At 20.5% G+C, this 14,979-nt stretch overlaps 1 protein-coding gene across 1 annotated transcript in view; it reads right to left on the reverse strand.

Moving 5' to 3' along the window:
- Positions 1-3,685: 3,685 nt before the first annotated feature.
- LOC145260567 (calcineurin-binding protein cabin-1-like) overlaps positions 3,686-14,979 on the reverse strand; it is a 567,854-nt gene continuing 556,560 nt past the window's right edge. Inside the window, exon 43 of the mRNA XM_080118824.1 lies at positions 3,686-4,161. Coding sequence (XP_079974950.1) covers positions 3,772-4,161 — 390 coding nt within the window. The 3' untranslated portion in view covers positions 3,686-3,771. The remainder of the gene's footprint in view (positions 4,162-14,979) is intronic.

Below are 14,979 nucleotides of genomic sequence, written 5' to 3' on the forward strand. Positions count from 1 at the left end.
TTTATCATTTTTTTAATATATGCATCTTCTTTATCATTTTTTTTAGATATGTGCATCTTCTTTATCATTTTTTTTAGATATGTGCATCTTCTTTATCATTTTTTTTAAATATATGCATCTTCTTTATCATTTTTTTTAAAATATATGCATCTTCTTTATCATTTTTTTAAATATATGCATCTTCTTCATCATTTTTTTTAGATATGTGCATCTTCTTTATCATTTTTTTTAATATATGCATCTTCTTTATCATTTTTTTTAATATATGCATCTTCTTTATCATTTTTTTTAAATATATGCATCTTCTTTATCATTTTTTTTAATATATGCATCTTCTTTATCATTTTTTTTAGATATGTGCATCTTCTTTATCATTTTTTTAAATATATGCATCTTCTTTATCATTTTTTTTAAATATATGCATCTTCTTTATCATTTTTTTTAAATATATGCATCTTCTTTATCATTTTTTTAAATATATGCATCTTCTTTATCATTTTTTTGAATATATGCATCTTCTTTATTATTTTTTTGAATATATGCATCTTCTTTATCATTTTTTTAAATATATGCATCTTCTTTATCATTTTTTTTAAATATATGCATCTTCTTTATCATTTTTTATTAGATTTATTAGATATGTGCATCTTCTTTATCATTGTTTTAAATATATGCATCTTCTTTATCATTTTTTTTTAATATATGCATCTTCTTTATCATTTTTTAAATATGTGCATCTTCTTTATCATTTTTCTAGATATGTGTATCTTCTTTATAATTTTTAGAAATATATGCATCTTCATTATCATTTTTTTTAAATATTTGCATCTTCTTTATCATTTTTTTTAGATATGTGTATCTTCTTTAACATTTTTTTAAATATATGCATCTTCTTTAACATTTTTTTAAATATATGCATCTTTTTTATCATTTTTTAAAATATATGAATCTTCTTTAACATTTTTTTAAATATATACATCTTCTTTATAATTTTATTAAATATGTGCATCTTCTTTATCATTTTTTAAGATATGTGCATCTTCTTTATCATTTTTTTTTAATATATGCATCTTCTTTAATATTTTTTTTAAATATATGCATCTTCTTTATCATTTTTTTAAATATATTCATCTTCTGTATCATTTTTTTAAATATATGCATCTTCTTTATCATTTTTTTTTAAAATATATGAATCTTCTTTATCATTTTTTTAAATATTTGCATTTTCTTTATCATTTTTTTAAAATATATGCATCTTCTTTATCATTTTTTTTAAATATATGCATCTTCTTTATCATTTTTTTAAATATATGCATCTTCTTTATCATTTTTTTTCTAAATATATGCATCGTCTTTAACATTTTTTTAAATATATGCATCTTCTTTATCATTTTTTTTTAAATATATGCATCTTCTTTATCATTTTTTTAAATATATGCATCTTCTTTATCATTTTTTTAAATATATGCATCTTCTTTAACATTTTTTTAAATATATGCATCTTCTTTATCATTTTTTTTAAATATATACATCTTCTTTATTATTTTTTTTAAATATATGCATCTTCTTTATCATTTTTTTTAAATATATGCATCTTCTTTAACATTTTTTTTAAATATATGCATCTTCTTTAACATTTTTTTAAATATATGCATCTTCTTTATAATTTTTTTAAAATATATACATCTTCTTTATTATTTTTTTAAATATATGCATCTTCTTTAACATGTTTTTAAATATATGCATCTTCTTTATAATTTTTTTTAAATATATGCATCTTCTTTATCATTTTTTTTAAATATATGCAGCTTCTTTATCATTTTTTTTAAATATATGCATCTTCTTTATCGTTTTTTTTTTAAATATATGCATCTTCTTTATCATTTTTTTTTAAATATATGCATCTTTTTTATCATTTTTTTTAAATATGTGCATCGGTTTTAACATTTTTTTTTAAATATATGAATCTTCTTTATCATTTATTTTTAAATATATGCATCTTCTTTATCATTTTTTTTTAAATATATGCATCTTCTTTATCATTTTTTTAAATATATGCATCTTCTTTATCATTTTTTTTTAAATATATGCATCTTCTTTATCATTTTTTTTTAAATATATGCATCTTCTTTATCATTTTTTTAAATATATGCATCTTCTTTATCATTTTTTTTTAAATATATGCATCTTCTTTATCATTTTTTTTAAAATATATGCATCTTTTTTATCATATTTTTTAAATATGTGCATCGGTTTTAACATTTTTTTTTAAATATATGCATCTTCTTTATCATTTATTTTTCAATATATGCATCTTCTTTATCATTTTTTTTTAAATATATGCATCTTCTTTATCATTTATTTTTAAATATATGCATCTTCTTTATCATTTATTTTTAAATATATGCATCTTCTTTATCATTTATTTTTAAATATATGCATCTTCTTTATCATTTTTTTTAAATATATGCATCTTTATCATTTTTTTAAATACATGGATCTTCTTTATCATTTTTTTTAAATATATGCATCTTCTTTATCATTTATTTTTAAATATATGCATCTTCTTTATCATTTTTTTAAATATATGCATCTTCTTTAACATTTTTTTTTAAATATATACATCTTTTTTATCATTTATTTTTAAATATATGCATCTTCTGTATCATTTATTTTTAAATATATGCATCTTCTTTATCATGGACAATTTTGTGTAAGACATACTGAAAGAACAAACACGAGGATGGTAGAAAAGATGATAAAAGAATTTAAAAATTTTGGAGAACATCAACAATAGACTCAACAAGTTTGCAACAGAGAAGAGATGGAATATTAAGATGATACTGTATGTAACGACATGTCATTACATACAAAACGAAGAAAGAACAATTTCTGTCAAAGTCAATGCAAGAAGGATGACTGATGTGCACTAAGAAGCTGAGCATGATGTGGTTCTTCTTTGATGAGAAAAATTCCTGCCAAGACCCAAAGATCAACTCTTTCATTGCCTCATCCAAATATGTGGTCAGAGTGATGTTAAAGTTTCCAACGACAACAAAGGAATCCAGTATTCTCATTAATAAAGGTGACATTGTGCCACATGTTTTTTTTTAAATCCAGTATTCTCATTAATAAAGGTGACATTGTGCCACATGTTTTTATTTTAAATCCAGTATTCTCATTAATAAAGGTGACATTGTGCCACATGTTTTTCTTCCCTGCGGCTGCATCCATGTTTTGAATGAGATTGTGAAACCTTGGATTGACCCCGTAGCTGCGAACTCAATACACTATTATATCAGCCAGAATACCTAAACTTGACTGTAAGAGAACTTTGGCAATCACACCATCTCTGACTTACCAGCTTACCCGAGTGCGACCTCCTCCTAACTTCTTTGTGTGAGGCAGGGTGGATTGAGATACAAACAGATCCAGCTGCAACATGAAGGACGAGCTAAGAGCCAGGATCAGCAGAGCTTTTGAAAGTTGCAGTCAAGAAAGTAACGAAGGCCTGTGGCTACTTATGAGTCAAACTTTAAAGCCAAAGCGAAATCAAGTTCAATAAAAAGATGTGAAAAAATGTTTTTTTTTTAGAAAAATCTTGCAAACATATATAATCCACGTTTGGATTATTTAAACAGTGGTATTTATATTCATTGCAACAGAAAAAAAAACAATAAAATCATTTAAAAAGTTTGCCATTTTATTGAAAAAAATGTATAAAAAATTTCAATCATTTTCATCGTAAAATCGATATTTTTGTGATGCTTTTTAATGACTATGAGTAGCAGAGATATCAGGAGTGTGGCTCGAAGGTGAACATGGTTCTGATGTGGACTTGGCCAGGCTGTGCTCACCCACCTGATGACGTGACTGATTCAGCAGGGCCATTTTTAATCTTTGCTTGATATCCTCTGTTGATGGTGATGGCTTGATGGTGAGACTGTTTGAATGCATGAGACTGCGAGGGATGGCAGCTAATTTTACTGTACAGGGTTTAATGAGTTTGCGTGGGTCAACCAGAGACATGTCGATGTCTGCTTCCAGTCCATCCATGCTCAACATGTGATAGGTGTTGCTATGCGACATCAACCCTAGCTCTGGATTAACTCCTACTCCTCCACCCATCAGATCTATTGGTTCCAGAGAGGACATTTCAGCCTGAAGAAAAAAATTAAGAAATTACAAGTTATTTATGTTTATAAACAGATGAAAACAGTAATTTTATTGTAATATTCATCTTTTATTGTAATATTAATATTTTATTTTAATATTCATATTTTGTTGTGTTATCATATTTTAGTGTGTAATTAATATTTTATTGTAATATTAATATTTTGTTGTGTTATTCATATTTTATTGTAATATTCATATTTTGTTGTAATATTTATATTTTATTGTGTTATTCATATTTTATTGTAATATTCATATTGTGTTGTGTTATTCATATTTTATTGTAATACACATATTTTATTGTAATATTCATATTTTGTTTTGTTATTCATATTTTATTGTAATATTCATATTTTGTTGTGTTATTTATATTTTATTATAATATTCATATATATTGTTATTCATATTTTGTTGTCTTATTTATATTTTATTGTAATAGTAACATTTTGTTGTGTTATTCATATTTAATTGTAATATTCATATTTTGTTTTGTTATTCATATTTTATTGTAATATTCATATTTTGTTTTGTTATTCATATTTTATTGTAATATTCATATTTTGTTGTGTTATTTATATTTTATTATAATATTCATATATATTGTTATTCATATTTTGTTGTCTTATTTATATTTTATTGTAATAGTAACATTTTGTTGTGCTATTCATATTTAATTGTAATATTCATATTTTGTTTTGTTATTCATATTTTATTGTAATATTCATATTTTATTTTGTTATTCATATTTAATTGTAATATTCATATTTTGTTGTAGTATTCATAGTTTATTTAAATATTCATAGTTTATTGTAATATTCATATTTTGTTTTGTTATTCATATTTAATTGTAATATTCATATTTTGTTTTGTTATTTATATTTTATTGTAATATTCATATTTTGTTGTAATATTCATATTTTGTTGTAATATTCATATTTTCTTGTAATATTAACATTTTGTTGTAATATTCATATTTTATTGTAATATTCACATTTTGTTGTAATATTCATATTTTATTGTGTTATTCATATTTTATTGTGTTATTCATATTTTATTGTAATATTCATATTTTGTTTTGTTATTCATATTTTATTGTAATATTCACATTTTGTTTTGTTATTCATATTTTATTGTAATATTCATATTTTGTTGTGTTATTCATATTTTATTGTAATATTCATATTTTGTTTTGTTATTCATATTTAATTGTAATATTCATATTTTATTGTGTTAATATTTTATTGTAACATTCATACTTCGTTGTGTTATTCATATTTTATTGTAATATTCATATTTTGTTGTAATATTTATATTTTATTGTGTTATTCATATTTTATTGTAATATTCATATTGTGTTGTGTTATTCATATTTTATTGTAATACACATATTTTATTGTAATATTCATATTTTGTTTTGTTATTCATATTTTATTGTAATATTCATATTTTGTTTTGTTATTCATATTTTATTGTAATATTCATATTTTGTTTTGTTATTCATATTTTTTTGTGTTATTAATATTTTATTATAATATTCATATATGTTGTTATTCATATTTTGTTGTCTTATTTATATTTTATTGTAATAGTAACATTTTGTTGTGTTATTCATATTTTATTGTGTTATTCATATTTTATTGTAATATTCATATTTTGTTGTGTTATTCATACTTTATTGTAATATTCATATTTTGTTGTGTTATTCATATTTTATTGTAATATTCATATTTTGTTGTATTATTTATATTTTATTGTAATATTCATATTTTATTATAATATTCAAATTTTGTTGTGTAATTTATATTTGTTTTGTAATATTCATGTTATTTTAATATTCATATTTTATTGTAATATTTATATTGTGTCGTGTAATTCATATGTTACTGTAATATTAATATTTTGTTTTGTATTAAATATTACAATAAAATATTCATATTTTATTGTAATATTAGTATTTATTTGTATTATTCATATTTTGCTATGTTATTAATATTTTATTGTAATATTCATTTTTTATTGTAATATTCATATTTTATTGCAATATTCACATTTTATTGTAATATTCATATTGTGTTGTGTTATTCATATTTTATTCTAATATTCATATTTTATTGTAATATTCATATTTTGTTTTGTTATTCATATTTTATTGTAATATTCATATTTTGTTGTAATATTCATTTTTTATTGTAATATTCATATTTTGTGCAATATTCATTTTTTATTGTAATATTCATATTTTGTTGTGTTATTCATATTTTATTGTAATATTCATATTCGGTTGTATTATTCATATTTTATTTTAATATTCATATTTAATGGTAATATTCATTTTTTATTGTAATATTCATATTTAATGGTAATATTCATTTTTTATTGTAATATTCATATTTTGTTGGGTTATTCATATTTTGTTGTAATATTCATACTTTATTTTAATATTCATATTTTATTGTAATATTCATATTTTGTTTTGTTATTCATATTTTATTTTAATATTCATATTTTATTATAATATTCAAATTTTGTTGTGTTATTCATATTTTATTGTAATATAAACATTTTTTGTAATATTCATATTTTGTTGTAATATTCATATTTTATTGTAATATTTCTATTTTGTTTTGTATTAAATATTACAATAAAATATGAATATTTTATTTTAATATTCATATTTTATCGTAATATTCATATTTTTTTGTTTATTCATATGACACGTTTCAAGACTCCAAGCATAGTTTTGGGACACAATTGCCATTTTAGGTCAATTTTCAAAACAGATAATGTATAAGTGTTATACCATTTTTCTAAACCAAAATTTCACGAGGAATCCAATAAAACAAAAACGAATACAAAATTTTGATGGGAAACCATGTTTTCAAGCAATTCTTTCATCGTACTTCCCGTTTTTTTGTCCCAAGGGCCGTATCCTACAGATTTCGAAACTATTTAAGAAAATTACTCAAAACCTATCAATCATAAGTGTTAGGCCATCTTTCTAAACCAGAATTTTGTGAGGAATCCAAAAATAAGGGAGAGAATACCAGATCTTGATGAGAAATTGCCTTTTTTGGCAAGGTTATGGTAACAACCCATCCGAATTTTGGGATACTGGAAGTTTTCAACAACACATAACGAAAAGGGTTCTTAACCTCTCATTAAGACATCTTTTTATTGAAGAATGATGGGTAATGGATACATAAGATTCCCAGTTTAAGTTTAGAAATGTCTGAAATGAACAGAAGACAACATAACAAGAGTATACTAGTACTGATGCAAAAATCTGTTATCAAAAGGAAGATAGTTTAAGACCAAGTGCTCGGTTGTACAGTTCCATAATGTTTTTGGAGCGAGCAGCTCGTTTTGCATCCAACAGATTTTCCCCCAGCTCATCAATGTTTCGCACTCACAGGGCTGTACTTTTCCTCCCCTAACCATTTCACAATTAGTTTTTCTCCGAGTTTTGAAAATTTACACCGATTATCCTCCGATACCTCTGCTAGACTGCAAATTTTAGCGGGGTACCAAGTGTTACCGTACAACGCCCAAACGATTTCCCCTAGAGCACGATCATTGTCACACTGTCCCTCCTCATCCTCGCTTTCAAATTCTGATTCATCGTCAGTGTGGCCATTGTCGTCATCATCATGAATGCGATCGTTTTCATCATCGCTGTCATCGTCATCATCATTCTGCTCATCTATTTCGATGTATTGAATAGACTTTGGTTTTGTTACCTTTGAGTTGAGAAAAACATTCTGTTTACACTTGCCACATGGTTTGTCACTAATACAGTCTGTACAGGTGAACTTGTTTAGAATTATTTGGTCATCACTAAGTTTGAGGCTGTGCAGACTCATGATACCTGGAATTTTACAATGCTCTCTGGAGCCACTAGCGAGTTTTCTGAAATGCCCAAATTTCTCAACGGTGAAGAAATCAAATTTCTTTGTTGACGGTTTGATTGCACTGGTGATCACGCGAATAATTCATGAGGGTATTCCTTGACTTCAAACAATACGATGGAGCTGTGAAATGTTACTTCTATACATCCAACCTATACTGCCTACCATGACATATAAATCATTCACAAGGGAAACCCTCAAAGCAAAAATGAAGGGTGAGTCACTTAGTTTTCAACCCTGTTGGAGGGAATAGTTGTGGAAACCTATCAGAAGTGATATGACCACTTTGTTAGCACATAATTTGGTATCAACTGTGAAAAATACTGCTGGGGGACAAATTTGGAGAAAAAAAATATTACTGTAAAAAAAAAAAAATGTACGTCTTCAATTTGGCCAAAATCAAAAATTCCTGATATACAAGTTGTTCAAATTGATATTAGTGACAAGTTGTATAGAAGGGATTTTTGATTTTTCGAAAATTGAAGGCAGGTTTTTTTTTTTACAGAAAAAATTATTTTTGGCTTCACTTTTCACCCAGTCAAACAAAACGTGCAATATTTTGGGAACCGCTAGCCGGTTGCTGCTGTTCTAAAGCTTAAATGGAAGCTAACTGATCAAGGTTACTGAGAAATGACCATAGGGACAGTGTTTGCTTCGTTTGTCATCATTTTAGAGGGATCTTTGCCAAAAAGACGAATTTTTTTACCAAAATCGGGGAAAAATTGTCACAGCCTGTAATTGAGGAGAATGGGTAAAATTCGAAGAGAGTTCTATGAGCAGTGTTTTTTTGCACAAATGCAATTTTATACTATTGTTGAACGAAAATGATTATTTACTTCCCTTAGTTTCATGTCTAAAAGTGATTTTTGGCTCTTCTTTGTGGTGAGGTAACAAAAATTGTCACTAAAATATCTCCATTTTAGGCCTTTTTTTCAGTTATATCGTTTTTTTTCCGGTTTAAAACAGGTATATTAACCATATAAACCTATAATTTTCTGAAAGACAATTTAGTTTTGCCTCACATATCACATATATCATATTTACTTGTAATATTCATATTTTGTGGTGTTGTTCATCTTTTATTGTAATATTCATATTTTATTGTAATATTCATATTTTATTGTAATATTCATATTTTATTGTAATATTCATATTTTATTGTAATATTCATATTTTATTGTAATATTCATATTTTATTGTAATATTCATATTTTATTGTAATATTCATATTTTATTGTAATATTCATATTTTATTGTAATATTCATATTTTATTGTAATATTCATATTTTATTGTAATATTCATATTTTATTGTAATATTCATATTTTATTGTAATATTCATATTTTATTGTAATATTCATATTTTATTGTAATATTCATATTTTATTGTAATATTCATATTTTATTGTAATATTCATATTTTATTGTAATATTCATATTTTATTGTAATATTCATATTTTATTGTAATATTCATATTTTATTGTAATATTCATATTTTATTGTAATATTCATATTTTATTGTAATATTCATATTTTATTGTAATATTCATATTTTATTGTAATATTCATATTTTATTGTAATATTCATATTTTATTGTAATATTCATATTTTATTGTAATATTCATAACATATTGTAATATTGATATTTTGATGTGTTATTCGTATTTTATTGTAATATTTACATTTGATTGTAATATTCATATTTTGTCATGTTATTGATATTTTATTGAAATAATAATACTTTATTGTAATATTCACATGTTTTTGCAATATTCATATTTTGTTGTGTTATTCATATTTTACCGTAATATTATTACTTTATTGTAATATTCACACTATATTATAATATTCATATTTTATTGTGTTATTAATATTTTATTGCAATATTCATATTTTATTGTAATATTAATATTGTGTTGTGTTATTCATATTTTATTGTAATATTCATATTTTTTGTGTTATTAATATTTTGTTGTATTTTTCATATTTTATTATAGTATTCATATTTTGTTGTGTTATTCATATTTTATTGTAATATAAATATTTTATGGTAATACACATATTTCATTGTAATATTCATATTTTGTTTTGTTATTCATATTTTGTTATATTATTCATATTTTATTTTAATGATCATATTTTTTTGTAATATTCATATCTCATCGTAATATTCATACTTTGTTGTATTATTCATATTTTATTTTAATAATCATATTTTATTGTTATATACATAACGTATTGTAATATTCATGTTTTTTGTGTTATTCATATTTTATTGTAATATTCATATTTTTTGTGTTATTCATATTTTATTTTAATATTTATATTTTGTTGTGTTATTCATATTTTATTATAATATTCATATTTTATTGTAATATTCATATTTTATTGTAATATTCATATTTTATGGTAATATTTATATTTATTTGTATTATTCATATTTGTTGTAATATTCATATTTTATTTTAATATTCATATTTTATTTTGTTATTCGTATTTTATTGTAATATTCACATTTTATTGTAATATTCATATTTTTTGTGTTATTCATATTTTATTGTAACATTCATACTTTGTTGTGTTATTCATATTTGATTGTAATATTCATTTTTTATTGTAATATTTATATTTTGTTGTGTTTTTCATATTTTATTGTAATATTCATTTTTTATTGTAGTATTCATATTTTGTTGTGTTATTTATATTTGTTTTGTAATATTCATATTTTATTGTAATATTCCTATGTTATTGTAATATTTATATTGTGTCGTGTCATTCATGTTATTGTAATATTCATATTTTATTGTAATATTCATATTTTGTTTTGTATTAAGTATTACAATAAAATATGAATATTTTGTAATATTCATATTTTGTTGTTATATTCATATTTTATTGTAATAATTATATTTGCTCGTAATATTCATATTTTTTTGTGTTATTAATATTTTGTTGTATTATTCATATGTTATTGTAATATTCATATTATGTTGTGTTATTCATATTTTATTGTAATATTCATAGTTTGTTGTGTTATACATATTTTATTTTAATAATCCTATTTTATTGTAACATTCATATTTTGTTATAATATTCATATTTTATTGTAATATCCATATTTTTTCTGTTATTCATATTTTATTGTAATATATTCTGTTGTGTTATTCATATTGTATTCTAATATTTATATTTTCTTTTGTTATTCATATTTCATTTTAATATCCATATTTTTTTATTCATATTTTATTGAAATATTCATATTTTGTTGTGTTATTCATATTTTATTGTAATATTCATATTCGGTTGTATTATTTCTATTGTATCCTAATATTCATATTTTATTCCGTTATTAAAATAATATTGTAATATTCATATTTTATTGTGTTATTCATATTTTATTATACTATTCATATTGTGTTGTGTGATTTATATTTTATTTTAATATTAATATTGTATTGTGTTATTCATATTTTATTGTAACCTTCATATTTTGTTGTAATATTAATATTTTATTGCGTTATTCATATTTTATTATATTATTCATATTTGGTTGTATTATTAATATTTTATTGTAATATTCATATTTTGTTTCGTTATTCATATATTATTGAAATATTCATACTTTGTTGTGTTATGTATATTTTATTGTAATATTCATATTTTATTGTATTATTAATATTTGATAGTAATATTTATATTTTGTTGTAATATTCATATTTTATTGTAACATTCATATTTTGTTGTGGTATTCATATTTTATTGTAGATTCATCCTCTGTTGTATTATTCATATTTTATTGTAATATTCATATTTTTTTGTGTTATTCATAGTTTATTGTAATATTCATATTTTGTTGTGTTATTCATAGTTTATGGTAATATTCATATTTTATTGTAATATTCATATTTTGTTTTAATATTAATATTTTGTTGTAATATAATATTTTATTATAATATTAGTATTTTATTGTAATATTCATATTTAATGTGATATTCATAGCTGGTTGTATTATTCATATTTTATTGTAATATTCATATATTGTAATTTTTTTTTTACACAGTGATCACCAGTAATCAAGGCCCGGAACTCACTCAGGGATAAGTACATTACGTTAGTGTGGAGATTTGATGAAGTGTTTACTTAAGGGGGCGGTTCATTAGGAATTTGTTAACGTTGGACTTGAAGACATCCAAGTTTTAGTCCGGTGGGAAGCAGGCAGACGGAACAGAGTTCCACAGGCGTGCAGTTCTAAGAAAGAAGCTTTGTACATGGAATCCGCGTTTTGATTTAGGCACAGATATAGAGTGGGCGAAATTTTTCACAGTGGATTCAGCTAGACGGGTGTTTTTCATGAAAGATTGGCGAGGGGGGACCAGAGATTGGAGTTCAGACGAGCATGTGCCATGGAAATAACGATAAAACAAGGATAGGCTCGCAACGTGTCCTCTGTGGGAGAGAGGTTGCAGGGTAGAGAAAAGGGCATCCCCCACTAAGCCACGAAGTCTATTTTGTACAAGACAGGATAGGCTGTTTTTAGCAGCTCCTGCCCAGATATGGCAACAGTATTCCATCCTTGGACGTACTTGGCTTTTAATATTCATATTTTATTGTAATATTAATATTTATTGTAATATTCATATTTTGTTGTGTTATTCATATTTTATTGCAAAATTCATATTTTATTGTAATATTCATATTTTATTTAATATTCATATTTTATTGTAATATTCATATTTATTGTAATATTCATATTTTGTTGTGTTATTCATATTTTATTGTAATATTCATATTTTGTTGTGTTATTCATATTTTGTTGTGCTATTCATATTTTATTGTGCTATTCATATTTTATTGTAATATTCATATTTTATGGTGTTCTTAATATTTATTGTATTATTCATATTCCATTATATTATTCATATTTTATTGTATTATTTATATTTTATTGTATCAATCATGTCTTATTGTAATAGTCATATTTTATTATATTGTCCATATTTTTATTGTATTTATAATATTTTTATTGTATTAGTCATATTTTTCTTGTATTTCATATTTTATTGTAATATTTATATTTTTATTTTATTATTCATATTTTATTGCATTATTAATACTTGAATTTTATTATTAAATTTTTGATTTCATTATACATATTTTTCCTTTATTATTTATATTATTAATTTTATTATTAATATTTTATTTTAATAATCATATTTTAATTTTATTAATCATATTTTAATTTTATTAATAATATTTTTATTTTAATATTTATTTGTAAAATAATTATTCATATTTTAATTTTATTATTATTTTAATTTTATTTATCATATTTTTAATGTATTATTCATATTTTAATTTTATTAATCATATTTTAATTTTATTATTCATATTTTAATGTAATATTTATTTTTAAAATAATTATTTATATTTTAATTATTTATATATATTTTAATTTTTTAATTCATATTTTAATTTTATTATTTATATTTTTATCGTAATATAAATTTTTGAAATAATTATATTTAAATTTTATTATTCATATGTTAATTTTATTAATAATATTTTAATTTTATTATTCATATCGTAAATTTATTATTCATATTTTAATTTTATCATTCATATTTTAATATTACTAATCATACTTTAATTTTATTATTCATATTTTAATTTTATTATTCATATTTTAATTTTATCATTCATATTTTAATATTATTAACCATACTTTAATTTTATTAATCATACTTTAATTTTATTATTCATACTTTAATTTTATTATTCATACTTTAATTTTATTATTCATATTTTAATTTTATCATTCATATTTTAATATTATTAATCATACTTTAATTTTATTATTCATACTTTAATTTTATTATTCATATTTTAATTTTATCATTCATATTTTAATATTATTATTCATACTTTAATTTTATTATTCATATTTTAATTTTATCATTCATATTTTAATATTATTATTCATACTTTAATTTTATTATTCATATTTTAATTTTATCATTCATATTTTAATATTATTAATCATACTTTAATTTTATTATTCATATTTTAATTTTATTATTCATATTTTAATATTATTAATCATACTTTAATTTTATTATTCATATTTTAATTTTATTATTCATATTTTAATATTATTAATCATACTTTAATTTTATTATTCATACTTTAATTTTATTATTCATATTTTAATTTTATCATTCATATTTTAATTTTATTATTCATACTTTAATTTTATTATTCATATTTTAATTTTATCATTCATATTTTAATATTATTAATCATACTTTAATTTTATTATTCATACTTTAATTTTATTATTCATATTTTAATTTTATCATTCATATTTTAATATTATTAATCATACTTTAATTTTATTATTCATACTTTAATTTTATTATTCATATTTTAATATTATTAATCATACTTTAATTTTATTATTCATATTTTAATTTTATCATTCATATTTTAATTTTATTAATCATATTTTAATTTTATAAATCATATTTTTATTTTAATATTTATTTGTAAAATAATTATTCATATTTTAATTTTATTATTATTTTAATTTTATTTATCATATTTTTAATGTATTATTCATATTTTAATTTTATTAATCATATTTTAATTTTATTATTCGTATTTTAATGTAATATTTATTTTTAAAATAATTATTTATATTTTAATTATTTATATATATTTTAATTTTTTAATTCATATTTTAATTTTATTATTTATATTTTTATCGTAATATAAATTTTTGAAATAATTATATTTAAATTTTATTATTCATATGTTAATTTTATTATTCATATCGTAAATTTATTATTCATATTTTAATTTTATCATTCATATTTTAATATTACTAATCATACTTTAATTTT

The sequence above is a fragment of the Euprymna scolopes genome, chromosome 36 (genome assembly GCF_053919585.1).
Source record: "Euprymna scolopes isolate OS-2025 chromosome 36, ASM5391958v1, whole genome shotgun sequence".
Lineage (NCBI taxonomy): Eukaryota > Metazoa > Mollusca > Cephalopoda > Sepiida > Sepiolidae > Euprymna > Euprymna scolopes.